Consider the following 14,901-nt stretch of genomic DNA (forward strand, 5'->3'; position numbering starts at 1 on the left):
ACTTGGTGGCTTGCTTTCTCATTTTCCCTTTCTCTCTCTCTGTCTCTCTCTGGTGAGCATCCGTGCCCTGCAGCAAATTAAAATATTATTATAATAATAAAGTTAAATAAATATTAGAAGAAGAAGAAGAAGACAAGTGCCCTGGGCCAGTAGCAATGTGAGTGAGGGGGAGTGGCTGCAAACAAAGATGAAGCCTCACCTGCTGGCCTGTCACCTGCCACCTGCCACGTGTGCAGGGTGGGGACGGCTGGGCTATCAGGCCACAGACCTGTGTCAGTCCATGGACAGGCCCCAACAGGCTGCAGACCAGCACAAGTGTGCGGTCCAGGGGTTGGGGACCCTGCCCTAGACCCCAGTTGCTCAGCCTCAGCACACCTGCCACGTAGGGTCAGGTGATTCTGTGTTGTGGACGCCATCTGTGCACTCTGGGACAGTCAGGTCTACTCACTGCATACATGTACCATCTGCCTTCACGGTGACGGTCAAAGAGCCTCCCCACACTGGCAGTGTCCCGTTGGCAAAGTCGGCCACAGTCGGGAACCGCTGCCCCAGCGTGGGGAGCCTGCCAGGCCTGCGGCATGCAGCAAACACACCCAGGTGCTGGCAGGTTTCTTGTCCTGGGCCTTCTGGGGCCTCAGAATGTGGAGCGCATGCTCAATTTCTAAGCGGGGCAGGAAGGGCAGAGTTCCCAGTGGTGTCTGACTACAAAGGCGTTTTCAGCCAAGCACTCCATAGACCTGAGATTCCAAAGACTCCACCCTGAAAGAACCAGCCTAGGATGCCGGGGTGGGGGCTGAGGGGGTCGTAGCCGCGCACATGCTAGGTCTAGCCTCAACCCTCTGTACCCAACTCTCTGCCTTTCCCAGTCCCCTCAGAGGCCCAGCACCCAGCTCAGCAGCGGGCACAGAGGGCTCTTCATGCACTTGCTGGGTGAAAAGGGGTCTGTCAGACCCAGGCCTCCGAGTCAGCTCCTCCGAGCCCTCCTTTTCGGACAGCCCCCACCAAAGGCAGAGAGGGGACAGGGGGCTGTGGCAGATGGGGCCAGGAGAGCAGGCTTTGCAGAGACCTGGTGATTCAAAAGACAAGACCCAGCCAGCTCCACCAGGGAGGCAGACTGTGTCAATCACACCTGAATCTCCACATGCCCAAGCCTCCCTCTGTCTACACTGCTGGCCCATCCAATGCCACAGATCACTCAGGCTTAAAAAAAAAAAAATAGTTGGGTTTTCTTCGTGTCTACCTGCCCTTGAGCAGCCAAGAAATTGGGTCGTGCCTCACGTTATTCACATTGGTATTTCTATTGTTAAAACATTCATTATAGGAACAAGGCCAGCAGGTGGCATGGAGGTTAAGATGATGGATTCCTGCATGGGCAATCCTTGGTTCAAGTCCCAGACCTGGCAGACTGAAAATCATGCTGAGCACATGAGCATGCATGCCCAGAATCTCAAGAGGAGATTGGAGGAGACGTGACTGTGCTATGGCCACCCCCACTGGGGGATGGTATCTCACATTCCCTCTCTCTGGCGAGTACATGCACCCTTAAATTTTTTTTTTTTTTAATTATAAGAAAAACAATGAGAGAGAAGGCATTCCGTGACATACAGCAGCTACAAAAGCTAAGCAGGCCTGTTTGTGGGGATTTGGTCAGAGAACATAGCTCTCGTTATCTCCGTAAGAAATCAGAAACGAATGCTCCATTTCCCTCTGCCACCAGGAGATCCTTTTATCTCCCCCCTTTTTGGAGAGGTTTTTGCTATAGGGCACGTGAGCTCACCAGAAAGACAGAGAGAGAGAGACAGAGACAAAAAGTGAGACATCACCCCCCAGGGAGGTGGCCATGCTGCAATTCCTTCTCCTCCATTCTCCTTTGGCACACACACATGTGCCTGGCATGAGTTTAAGTCACCGGGTCCAGGACTCGAACCGTGGTTGACTACATGGGAGTCCAGTGACATAGCCATTACACCAACTTCTGGTCCCAGGAGATCCTTTTTTTAAAAAGATACTTTTTCATTTAAGTAATACATATACACTCACATACAGAGACTTGAAAATGTTCATAGAAAATGGAATTAAAACTATGCGTTTATTTTGCTTTACCTCTGAACTGCCAGAGGGCACGTGTACTTGCCAGAGAGAGACAGAGAAGGAGACAGAGAAGGACGAAGAGAACCCATTGGGGCTTGGTCATGCCACAATCCCTATTCCTAGTCCTCCATTTCTACATCCTGTCAGGCTTTGGAGCACACGCACACTCATACACACACACACACACACACACACACACACACACACACTCAGCATTTTTTGAGCCACTGGGGGCCGGCAACTTCCATCACCCTAAATAACGCAATTTGATTAGATGCTTCATTTCTTCCTCCCTGCTTTGCAAGGTAAGCTGTCCGCTCACGCCGCGCCCTGACTCACAAGGTCCCTTCTCCAGAGTCCTGTCGGAGCCAGGCAGTGACACAGCAGTGGCACAGCTGGACACAAATAGGAAAGGCCTGGGTTTGTGTCCTGGGACCCCCCTGAGCACACCGGGGAGCGTGTACACTCACGCCGTCCATCCGGAGTGGCTGAGACTTTGGGTGGATGGTGTCGTGGGGACCTTTTTGGGGGTGTCTGCCTCTTTCTTTGCTGCTCTGTCTCATGGAATAAATGGATAAACAGTTTTTAAAAAGTCAATATTATTATCTTTCATTCTTCCCTTGGCTACCTGTGCTGCTCTCGGGGAACTTTGGTCACGCGTGGGAAGCGGCATTTCTATAACTGTGGGCTGTGGGTCTGGTGGTGCCCTAAGATCGCGGCGGGCTGTGCCATGCAGCCGGGGAGTGTAGGAAGCTGCACCATCTGGGTCATTGCAGAGGGCATCTCCAGGTCGCTGGCACAGTGACGAAATATGCACCATTTCTCAGACATATCCCGGTCTCATGTGACACACGACCAGACTTAGACTGCCGAGCACTGGTGGTTCCAAAAGAGGCTCGCCCCTCCCCTGGCAGCAGAGCGGGGACGTGGTTGGAAGTGTCAAGAGCTGTCAAGGTGACAGATGGCTGCAGGTAGACAGAGGCCGGAGGCCTGCAGGAAAGAAAAGGCAGATGCAGCCGTGACGCCCTCCACGTCTAATCACATGGCTGTGAAACGAAGTGGCTGGGTGAAGGCTCTCAAGTAAGGGGTCAGGGAAGGCTACTCGGTGGAGGTGACATTTTAAAAAGGCCTAAACCGCAAGAAAACACAGTTCTTTCCTCAGGGGTATCCCGCAACCTGCCTCTTGGAATCTCAAACCATTGGGTTGTGGGGAAAGGCATGATGCATTTTTGCATAGATAAAAGAACGCCATGACTTTCCCATGACTCAGTAGAGATTTCCCAAGAGCCCCCGGGATAAAACTCCTGTCTACCGATATTATCAGGATGGCTACCGGGACTGCTTCCCTTGATTGCCTCTGTAGACGGGGAACTCACACCCTCCCAGGGAATCCCATTTCCTTGCCGCATGTTCTGTCCGAAAGCTGCTCTGTGAAGACCTGTGTCTCCTTAGCTTCTACTCCTTGATGCCTGCAGAGCCACGTGGAGTGGCCTGTCCCCACGACAGGTCCCCTCCCCTCAACACACAGGCAAGCCTTCTGATGCCCCATCCAGGCTCCTCGCTCAGCACCTGAGGGGCAGAGGGCATGAGCGTCGCCAGGAAGATGCAGACGTGCCGAGCAACAGGCTGACGGGTCCCCAGGCCTGGCCGCGCCCCACGTTTGCTCTGCCAGATCCCTCCAGGTTTCGGGTCCAGGCCAAGGTCTCAGCCTTTCCCATAAAGGTGGGCCTTGTGAGTATTATGGTTTGGATGATGGCTTGCCTCCCGAAGTTTCATGTTTAAGGACATGATGTGGAGGTGGGGAGGCGTGGTGGGCGGGGACTGGTTCATGGCGATTGCATGGTGGAAGCCAGAAGCTCAAGAACGAGATGCCCTGAGGAACCCTGCAAGCCTTAGCGCTCATGAGAACTTAGATCTCGCGAGAGCTGGCTGCTGAAGCCCTCTGCACCGCCCGCTGTTCTCGGTACTGGAGGCTCAGGCTTTGCCCTTTGCAGCCACCACAACTGCGAGTTTGTAGATAAACCTCAGGTGTCTTCTTTATAAAACCACCCAGGGGGCCAGCCTGTGGTGTGATGGTTAAGGAGGCTGGATGCCCCCCATGGCCGACTGCATGGTTCAAGTCCTGGACCCGGAGGTTTGAAAAACATGTTGGGCACAGGTACGTGCCCCCAATCTTAGGAGAAATGGAGAAGGGATTGCAGCATGACCAATCCCCCGCCCCCCATCTCTAGAGCATACACACCCTCTATTAAATTTTTTTCAAAATTAAGGGGCCAGCAGGTGGTATGGTAGTTAAGACGCTGGCCTCCCACGTGGCTGACCACAGATTGAGGCCCTGGCAGCTTGCTTTCTCACTTTCCCTCTCTCCCTCTCTGTCTCTGGCAAGTACACATGCCCTAAAAAAATGTAAAAAGAATATATGATAAATAAAATTAAATAAATAATTCTTTAAAAAAATTAAAATGATTCAGTTGTTGGGAAAGTCCTGATGTGTTTTTCTATGCAAAAGCGTGTCGCGACTCTCCCGATGACCCAGTAAAACATAATCATACCCAGGTTCAGGAATTTCTGTTAGCACGACAGTCCGCAAGGGAGACCCGGTATGTGGACGGCCCCTCCCCGGCTGCCCCGCAGGGTGAAGAGCAGACATACCTGTTGGAGGCAGAGAGCTCCTGTGAGGGCCAGGGCTGGCTGGAATCCCAGGAGAACTGCTGGGGCGTTCCCAGGTGGTCTCTGGTCAGAGAAAAAACAAGCGAAGTCATTTTGAGAAAGTCATGGGGCAGAACCTCAGAGTCACCGAGCAGAGCAGGATGGTCGGAGCTGGAAGTGGCTAGTCTGCCCTAGCCCCGGCCAGGCAGGAATCCACTTTGTGTTTGCCCCTTTCTTCCTGCCCCTGTGACAACAGAGCTTTTCTAGGCTGGGGCCGGAGGTGGCAGATTTCCAACTGGGGTCCTCTGAAATGTCACTCAGTGTCCCTCCTGCCAAGGCAGCCAGTTCGTTCACTCGCACTCTGTCCCAAGAGCTCTAAGTTCTAGTCCTGGACTGTAGCCGCTGCCTGGGCACTTCCCCCTGAACGCTCACTGTCATCTTAAATGCCAGAGCACAGAGGACGGAGCCCTGGCTCAGGGACGGGAGTCCTCTGCCAGCGCAGGGGGTTTCCAGACTCTTCTCACGCTACTGTTGCATGTCTTGTCTGAATGAAAACCATTGTGCCTGCCGGCCACCTGTGCCTCCTCCAACGCCCAGCCACGCAGTGCACTCAGAAAGGAAACTGATACTGCAGCTCCGTTACTGTCGCCTGTTTCAGGGCCTGTTTCAGAGCCACGAGCAGAGACTTCTTGTAAGTTACCTAGTGATCACAGGAGGACTTTCTTGGGGCCAGCAGGTAGCATGGTGATTAAGGCACTGGACTCCCACATAGTCAGCTGTGGTTCAAGTCTGGGACCCGGCTGCTTGAAAATCATGCCAGCACATGTGCATGCATGCGCAAAATCCCACGAGACGGAGAAGGGACTGCGACATGACCATTGCCCCTAGGGGGTGATCTCTCACTTTCTCTCTCTTTATTTCTCCAGTGAGTACACGTGCCCTATGGCAAAACAAAACAACAACAAAAACTTTACTTTTTTAAAAATGGGACCAGCAAGTGGCAGAGTGATCAAGGCACTGGACTCCCACATGGTTAACTGTGGTTCAAGTCCTGAACCTGGTGGCTTGAAACTCACGCCGTGAATATGCATGTGTGTGTGTGTGTGTGTGTGTGTGTGTGTGTGCGCCCAAATCCTGAGAGAAGAATGGAGGATAAGAAATCACAGAGTGGCCATCCCCCTTGGGGTGATTTCTCGCTTTCTGTCCCTCTGTCTCTCTCTGGCAGGCACATGTACCCTATAGCATATATCTCTCTTAAACATTTATTTTTAATAAAGAAAAGAAAGAAAAGAAGTCCCATCCATAATTCCACCATCAAAGTCATCACTCTCAGCCTCGAGTATCCACATGCCGATTTGTTTTCTAAGTATATGTTCACTTTAAAAGCAAACCAAAATTGGGTCTGCAGGTGATGTGGAGGCTGAGACAGCTGGATGCCATGTGGCTGACTGCGTGTTCGAGTCCTGGACAGGGCAGCCTGAAAATCATGCTGAGTATGTGTGTGTGCGTGTTCAAAATCCTGAAAGGAGAATGGAGGAGATGGGGCTGTGGTGCTGCCTCCCCTACGAGGGTGCTTTCTCACTCTCCCTTTCTGTCTCCTGTCTCTTTCCAGTAAGGGCATGTGCCCTATAACAACAACAAAAAGAAAACAAACCAGAAATAAACCAGAATCGGGGCAGGGCCTCGGTGCAGAGATAAGGAGACCTGTTTTAGGTTCATGTCCAGAGACCTCCCTGAACACGCCGAGCACACATGTGCCCGAACACACTGAGTGCACGAGTGCCCTGAATACGCTGAGTGTACGTGTGCCCTGAATACGCTGAGCGCACGCATGCCCGAACACACTGAACGCACATGTGCCCAAATACGCTGAGCGCACGCATACCCGAACACACTGAACGCACATGTGCCCTGAACACACTGAGCACACGTGTGCCCTGAACATGCTGAGCACACAAATATGCTGAGCGCATGCATGCCCAAACACACTGAGTGCATGTGTGCCCTGAACATACTGAGCGCATGTGCGCCCTGAACATGCTGAGCACATGTGTGCCCGAACACGCTGAGCGCACGTGTGCCCTGAACTTGCTGAGCGCACCTGTGCCCATAATCTAGGGCTGGCTGAAGCTAGGGGGTAAGATCAGAGTATTGAGGCCTTACTGGGGGTGCCTCACTTTCTCTCATGGAAGAAAGAAATACACTTAAAACAAAATGAAAAATGAAGCAAAATCATACCACACATTCTTTGCATGCACCAATGTTAGTGAGTATCTTTTCCAAAATCCTTACGGGGTTGGACCGCAGTGGGCGACTCTGGACAGTGGTGGTGCCTGAGCCAGGCCGCCTGGGCTCGAGTCTCAGCTCTGCCCCTGCCACCAGGATGACGGACCACGCTACTTACTCGCTCAGTGCCTCCGTTTCTCCCTCTGTAAAATGAGTTGGGTAAGAATATACACCCGGGGCGGGGGAGTTCTCCCAACGACAAATGCCCATGGCCAGGCTTCAGCATGGAGTTATTTTTAGCTAACCCAACATATGGATCTAACATTATTTAATCAAAAATTCTATTACTGAAAATTGGTTGTTTCACACATTCAGAACAAACAGAACCCTTTCAGTGACTTCGCTTCATTCGAATTGAAGGGATCTCGGTTCTTCCTCAGCTTCGTTCCTAAGTAGCTGTGCAGCTCTGAGCAAGTCCCGCCACGTCTCTGGTCCTCTAATTCTTCATCTCAAAGAAGACATGCCCTGAGCTCCCTACCCTCCACCTCTGGTTGGTGTTCCTAAAACCCACTGTTTGAGTTAAGAAACTTAAGGTCCCCGGGGCAGGATTTAATAGCAGGAACATGGTCCCCCATCTGCAGGGAGAGAAAACAGGTCTGTCTGTGAGTCGGGAAAGCATCGGGAGGTTTTGCAGAAACACTAGAGTAGCGAGGTCTCTGTGAGGGGTGACAAGGGCAGAGGTTGCCATAGGCTACTGGGGTCCCCTACCCAAATTAGGTTGTCACAGCACTTAGGAGGTCATCAGGCACACAGGGAGCACATCATGGGTGTTAAATAAAACAAGGAGGGAGCTAGAGGTCGGCACAGTGGGGATGCCACGCCCTGCTGTGCTAGATCGACGCCCAAGCACTTGGGAAGGGGTCCCTGGTTCACACTCCAGTCTCCCTGTCTACACCAAGAACAAACCTGAAAACTGGGGGTGGGTGGCAACTTGACGACCCTACTGGGCCTTATCAGAGTGCCCGTCTCTCTCTCTTTCTCTTTCTCTGTTTCTCTCTCTCTCTCTCTCTGTCATTCTCTGTCTGTCTCTCCAGTGGGAGAAATAAACAAACATTTTAAAAAACACAAAGAGAAAAGTCAGGCTGGAAATTGGCAGGTGGTGGAACTCAGGGAGGTGGGATCCCATGCTGCAGAAGCCTCCGCCAGCCTCGGGCTCCTTTCTAAGGAGGTTCCCTTTACTCTGTCTGCCGGATTGGCCCCACCAGAGGACGCTCTCCCGCCCAGGCACCCAGAGGGCCATGCCCAGACTCTGCTCCCCAGCGCCCCCTCCTGGAGCCCCGGGATGGCCCACCCACCTTGGCCAGCTCTCCTATGTCCCAGCACCTCTCCTCCCCTCTGCATCTCATCCGAGTGTCTCTCTGCCCCTGGGACCTCTTGGCTCTCCCACTTGGAGTCAGTCCTGACACCCACGCAGCCTGTGGACGGCCTCCGTGAGCCCGGCTCCCACTGGAGATCGCTCACCCATGAAAAGTCCTTTGCTGGCTCCTTCCCAACGTGGCACCCAGAGCAGAGGCCAGGCCCACAGCCCTCCCAGTGAGGTGCTCCAGGGTCCAGCCCCTGTCACACTGCCCCCACTGACCTCACGCCAGGCCCAGGTCATTTGACTTGCTGATCACCGAATATGCCTTTATGAAGCTGTTCACCCTCCTGCCCTCACCTCTTGTCCCATCAACCCTGGATTTTACAACCTTGGGCATTCATTGGGTTTCAACTAAAATGCCTCTTCTGCCATGCAGTCTTCCAAGGTTACTTTTCTTCCCTGTGATCTCTTTTCTTCCCCAAAATCTCTACAGTGTACCACCCAAATCAGCCCAGCTGCAGAGGCTCCTAGCCGAGACCCTGTCAGAGGGCACTGGCACTGTGTTCCTGGTCAAAGGGAACTGCCTTGCCCAAGGTAGTGGAGGTGGGGTGAGCTGTACATCTGCTGGCTGCTCAGTGCAGGGGTTCAAGGCTCACCTCTACCTCATATCAAACAATTCCAAAGGGTTCTCTGGGGCCTTGCTCCCATGGACCAGCAGGGGCCTTGCAGGTGACCACTGCGGTGATGTTTCCTTCCCTCCCTTGGGGTCAGCCGCGGGGCACACGCTTTGCCCGACCTCCGACACACTCGCCCATCTCAGGTTTGTCTGAGAGCCTCTCCAGGGCGTGGCATGGGGGTCCGCCTCTCAGACAGCTCTGAACCCTGACGTCTGTCTCTCCTCTGTGAGGGCGGAATCTGGGCTGGTCTGCTTGATAGACACATGGGCGGGGGGCGGGGGCAGGGGTGGACTCTGGCAGTGCAGTGGAGATGCCCACCCGAGGTACCCTCAGTGTCCCAGCAATAAGAAGAGAGCTCTGTTCCTCCCAGAAACTGGACAGGTCCCAAGAGAGCTGTCCCTTGGCACTGTGGCCGCCACCTTATTTTAAAAGGAAGATTCCCCCCAACGCAGCTGACATGCGGACTCTGTCATTCTGTCTTGGGGACAGCAAGGGGTCCTGACTCACACCTGTTGTGATCTTGCATCTCCTTGCCCGTTCACCCACCACCCACCATGTGCCTACGACCTGCAAGCCACACCCAAGCACCCGGACGCAGAGACAGGGCCTAACTCCTGTACTCATGCAGGTCAGTGGAGACGCTGCTGCCCCTCCCTATGTCTTGAGCTGCTTAGCAGTGGGGACTGCAGCAGCAGGGGCCAGGGAGCACGGGGGGCTCAGGGGTCCGCTCCTGGCTGAGATTCTGAAACTGCAGACAGATGCACTCAGAACCCTGCTCTCCATGCTGGGGCCCGGTGGGAGGCCCCTTGCCCTGTGGAAGCTGGCCTGGGCCACTCCAGGGCCCCTGAAAGCTGGAGTCCCAATAAGCACTTCTCCAGCCTTCACCTGGGCTCCAACAGGGACAATGCAACTGCCTAAAAAATTCATCCCAGCTCACCTCCTGGTCCTGCGTGTCCTGGCCAACCCGACACAAAGCCAACTGCGGGCCCAAGGCAGGGATGGAGCCGGAATCGGCCAGGCCGGGCAGACGTGTGCAGAGAACCACTGGGGCTCTGGCTGGTGACCTCACCAGCACCTGGACGAATCACCCCAGGGAGGAAGTACCTCTACGTCTTCCCGATAAAGACTCCCTGATCTTGTTACAGCGCACCAGGCTCCCCGACAGAGCCAGAGCAAGGCTGAGGTGGCGGCTCAGGGCCCAGGTCCTGGGGAGGGGCCCCTTCGCATCCCCTGGGCTCCCAAGCCTGTGGTCCTAGGTCATCCTGGGTGACTGCCCAGACTCCCACTAATAGGGCGGCCCCAGGGGCTGGAGGAGGCACAGTGCGGTCAGGGTGGAAGAACTGAGACGTGCTCCAGGGAGCCCATTCGACAAAACACATTTTTCCTAACAGCAATTAGAGCCCCATCTGGGCCTCTTCTGCTGAAACCAGGGTTGCCAGAAACACAGGCGGACGGACCCGAGGGGGCCGACACGCCGCTCCCAGTGCTGAGTGCCAGACAGGCTCATTCTCCACCAGGGGTTACGGCGGCTGCACGTGGACTAAACTGTATAATTGAAAGGTTGAAAGCCATGCAAATTCTGGATTTCAAAGTATAGACGTCCCTTTTTTAAAACAATAATAATTTTTAAAAACAACAACTGGGATCAGCAGTTAGCGTAATGGCTATGTCGCTGGACTCCCATGTAGTTGATTGCAGTTCGCGTCCCGGACCCGGTGGCTTGAAACTCACGCCGGGCGAGTGTGTGTGCGTGCCCAAGATCCCGAGAGAAGAATGGAGGAGAAGGGATTGCAGTGTGGCCATCCCCCCTGGGGGGTGATTTCTTGCTTTCTGTCTCTCTGTCTCTGTCTGTCTGTCTGGCGAGCACACACACCCTATAGCAAAAATCTCTCTCAAAAAAAAAAAAAGAAAACAAAAAACCAACAACAACAAAAAACAGGGAGTAAGACAGGAAATTATTAAAGTCACTCAGACTCCATTTCCCCTTGTCAGGACTGCCTCCTGCCTCCATTAGCAGGACTGGCCTCCAGTGGGAAGGGCACATGAGCCTCTGGATGGGACTTGCCCTGGGCCCATATGAGAAGCCCTCGGGCCCCTGGCGGCCTCTGGGTTGGGCTTGGCCGGTTTCTTCGGCGGTGTGCTGCTCTCTGCTGCCCCCAGTGGCAATCAGGTGAAATAACCGCAGGTATCAGTCCAGGGGGAATCAGATCTGATGGGAGTTTCCCACAGTCCTCTCCTCACTGTGGGTCTTTAGACTCCTTCTGTGCTTCTTGCTGTCTCTCTGCCCCCATTTTTACTTCCTCCTTACCCTGGTTTGGTGGTGACCCCACCTGTGCTTCCCTCCTTGCCCTGTTGTCCTCACAAGGGGGCTTGTCTGGTCTATGGTCAGACTTTCCCAGACAGACAGCAACCCCGCTGCCCCTTCTCCACCTGGAAGCTGGTTTGCCCCGGGCTGTCTAGATCTCCCTGCCTGTGTCCCTGCATGAGTCCCAGGGGAATCACAAGAACCTGGATGCCCTGGCCAGTGGCAGACGCAGAACCTGCAGTGGGCTGGCACCCTCAAAATGCAGGCTGCTGCGCGCTGCAGAGGCCTAGCTGGAGTCCCGTGCCACTCTGCCCTGGGAAACCTAGCAGCCATTCACAGAGCTCTCGTCCCCTCCAGCGCACCAGCGCCCCTCGGTCCCCGGCTGCTCAACCCCTTCTTGTCGGAGGTTTCCGGCTACAAGACTCTTCCAGTCCCTTCTGAAAAGAAAAGTAACCTTCAGCTCCTTCTCTCAGCAGGATGGACACTCCTTGGTCTCCGAACACCCCCCCCCCCAATGCCTGGTTCCTGCCAAGGCCCTCCACACTTGGTATCTCCTTCAACGGTCACACGACACACGGCACCTAAGAAACAACGGTTATTTTCTCCATTTTTAGCAGAAGAGACCAAGGCCTCAGTGAGAAGTGGCATTTCTGGGACTCAGTCTCACAAGGAAGACACTATTTGCTGGTGACACTCTACGTCTGAGCTCTGTGATGGGGCTCCAGGGCTGCAGCGCGATGATGCTGTTTCTTATTTTAAGTTTATTTATTTTTTTCATACGCAAGAAAGACAGACATAACACCTCCAACCTGGTTTTGCCACTGAGCTCCAACCCCAACTCCAGCCAGCCAGCCCCCAGGTATGGGGACACGCATGCCCCCACACACTCGGAGGTCTCTGGGAGCGAACCTGGAACCCCATTGACGTGGGTCAAACTTGCAGAGCATCAGAGTCTACTGCTGTGCCCCCACCCAGCTCCCACAATGCTGAGGTCATTTTTAAGCCACTCTTTTAAAAATGTATTATTATTATTATCATTGACATAGGGCACATGTGCTTGCCAGAGAGAAGCAGAAAGAGACAGTGAGAGGGAAAGTGAGAAATCATCCCTGAGGGAGGATGGCCATGTCACAATCCCCTCCCATCCAGTTTCCGCCTGGGACTTTGGACACACACACACATAGGCCCAGCATGATTTTCGAGTCGCTGGGTCTGGGACTCAAACCATGGTTGGCCACATGGGAGTCCAGCACCGTAACCACCATGGCACCTCCTAGCCCCCAAGCCACTCTTTATTAGAAAACTGCCCTCAAAATTAATATGATGATTATGCTTCATGCAACATGCACGTGTGGGCTGACTCTGTGTCCGGCACTTTCAGGACACTGGGGAAGAGAACCAGTTACATTCCCTCCTCCTCCTCCAGCTGGGTCTCCACTGGTCAGTACACCAGTCTAAGTGTAAGTAAGTGTGTGAGTGCAAAACTCCCCATAAATGAACAGTTAAAAATGGTCTAGTGGGGGTAGGAGGAGGGAGTTGTTTCAGGAGCCGCATAATGGCCGAGTGAAACACGTCAGGTTAGATGTTGGTATGTGCTGAAGAGGATGAAGCCGGGAAGGGAGGCAGAACAAATTAGAAAGAAGCTATAATTTTAATAGGGTAGACAAGAAAGGCCTCACTGAGAAAGGGGCATCTGAGTAAAGGGTGAAAAAGCCTAGTAGGTATTCATTGTTGCATCACAAATGACCCCAAACTTAGCAGATGAAGACATCAAGACTATTTTTTTTTTTTGAGAGGTTTTGCTATAGGGCGTGTGTGCTCGCCAGAAAGACAGAGAGAACGAGAGACAGAAAGTGAGAAATCACCCCCCAGGGGGGATGACCACACTGCAATCCTTTCTCCTTCGTTCTCTCAGGATCTTGGGCACGCACGCACGCACATGCACCCAGCGTGAGTTTTAAGCCACCGGGCCCGGGACTCAACCCACGGTCAACTACATGAGAGCCCAGCAACCCAGCCATTACACTAACTGCTGGTCCCATCAAGACTTCTTTTGTCACACGGTTTCAGTGGGTTGGGAAATGGAGAGGCTCAGTCAGTGGTTCTGATTCAGGATCTCCCATGAGGTTGTGGTCAGGAGGCCCGCTGGAGCTGTGTCATCTGAAGGCTTGCCTGGGGCTGGAGGAACCACCTGCACAACGCTTGCTCTACAGAGTCTGTCCTCTAGAGGTTTAGACCATCTTTGGCTCTTCCCCAACACCCACCAGACAGGACAGCTGCAGCTGAAGGGCTTACAAGCATGGGCGGGCAGAGGCTCTCCAGGTACCTCTGCAGCCACCTCCACCAGCAAGAGCTGAGATGCTGCCAGGATCTGTGGGTGTCTCACTCAGGCAGGGTCGGGATAAGGGGTGCTCAGGCTATAACAACTCCCTCCCAGCCCCAGCCCTGGAACTGGACTCCAAGCTTGACTCATACACTGTAAGCCTATAGAAGATTCTGGATTGTTTTAGCACGCCCATGACAACAGCTCCATTGAAGAGATTCTTGCTTGGGAAACTTCATCTGACTCACCTCCCACTGAGCTTCCACACCTAAAGGGATCGTGTTCACATTCACACACAGCACAGATCCTTTTGGTGGGGTCAGACCCTCGGCAAATAGGTACGAATGCTTCTCTCAAACATCTGCCCATGGGCTCCTGTAAGGTCAGGAACTGTAGGACTGTCCATGTCTGGTCACAGGGGCAGTGGCTGCCAAGTACCAGCCAGATGGAAAGTTCCTTTCAGGGAGTCCGGAAAGAGTTCACCACGGCCACTGGACCCAGAGGCTGCGTCCTGAGCTTCAATAAACAGTCCCTGAGCTCTTCAGAGAGAAGTGCAGTGTCGGAGTCAAGTCTGGGGAAAGGAGGAGCCAGGAGGGGAGGGGACAGCCAACACCCCTCAGTCCCTAGTCTACCGGGAGTCAGCGGGCAGTGCACTCACAGTTGACACAAAGGGGTGCGCCCTTGAGCAACGAGACTCCCTAAGCTCTGGAGAACTGTCGGAAGGAAGGAAGGAAATAGAATGAAGACCTTGGTCCTGGTGTGGAAAACATCCCTCAGCTATTTGAGGCAGTCTGATATCCTCGTCAAGAGCTCAGGTGCAGGACCAGCAGTTAGCGTAATGGCTATGTCGCTGGACTCCCATGCAGTTGACTGTGGTTTGCGTCCCGGACCCGGTGGCTTAAAACTCACGCCGGGCGCGTGTGCATGCGTGCCCAAGATACCGAGAGGAGAATGGAGGAGAAGGGATTGTGGCGTGGCCATCCCCCGGGGGGGTGATTTCTCACTTTCTGTCTCTTTGTCCCTCTCTGTCTTTCTGGCAAGTGCACGTGGCCTATAGCAAAAACCTCTCTTAAAAAAAGCTCAGGTGCAGGCACGGCCGGGGTGGCACGCTGCTGGGAGGCTCAGCTCCACTTCTGGTCCACGCCAAGGCAGGCGTGGTGGAGAGCACCTGCAGCCCTGACACCCGGCAGCTACAGCAGGACTGGCCTGGGCAGCACGGTGAGACCCTGTGGGAAAGGGCTGGGCCTGGTGACAGCCACTAGGGAGGCGG

At 53.9% G+C, this 14,901-nt stretch overlaps 1 protein-coding gene across 7 annotated transcripts in view; it reads right to left on the reverse strand.

The window, feature by feature from the left end:
• GAS7 (growth arrest specific 7) overlaps nucleotides 1-14,901 on the reverse strand; it is a 317,655-nt gene that overhangs the window by 71,385 nt on the left and 231,369 nt on the right. For all 7 annotated transcript variants that reach the window (XM_006156410.2, XM_027774916.1, XM_006156411.2 and 4 more), the window contains exon 3: nucleotides 4,744-4,824. In XM_006156410.2, the coding sequence (XP_006156472.1) occupies nucleotides 4,744-4,824 (81 nt within the window). The remainder of the gene's footprint in view (nucleotides 1-4,743; nucleotides 4,825-14,901) is intronic.

Source organism: Tupaia chinensis, unplaced genomic scaffold (assembly GCF_000334495.1).
Source record: "Tupaia chinensis unplaced genomic scaffold, TupChi_1.0 Scaffold000493_1, whole genome shotgun sequence".
Taxonomy (NCBI): Eukaryota; Metazoa; Chordata; class Mammalia; order Scandentia; family Tupaiidae; genus Tupaia; species Tupaia belangeri.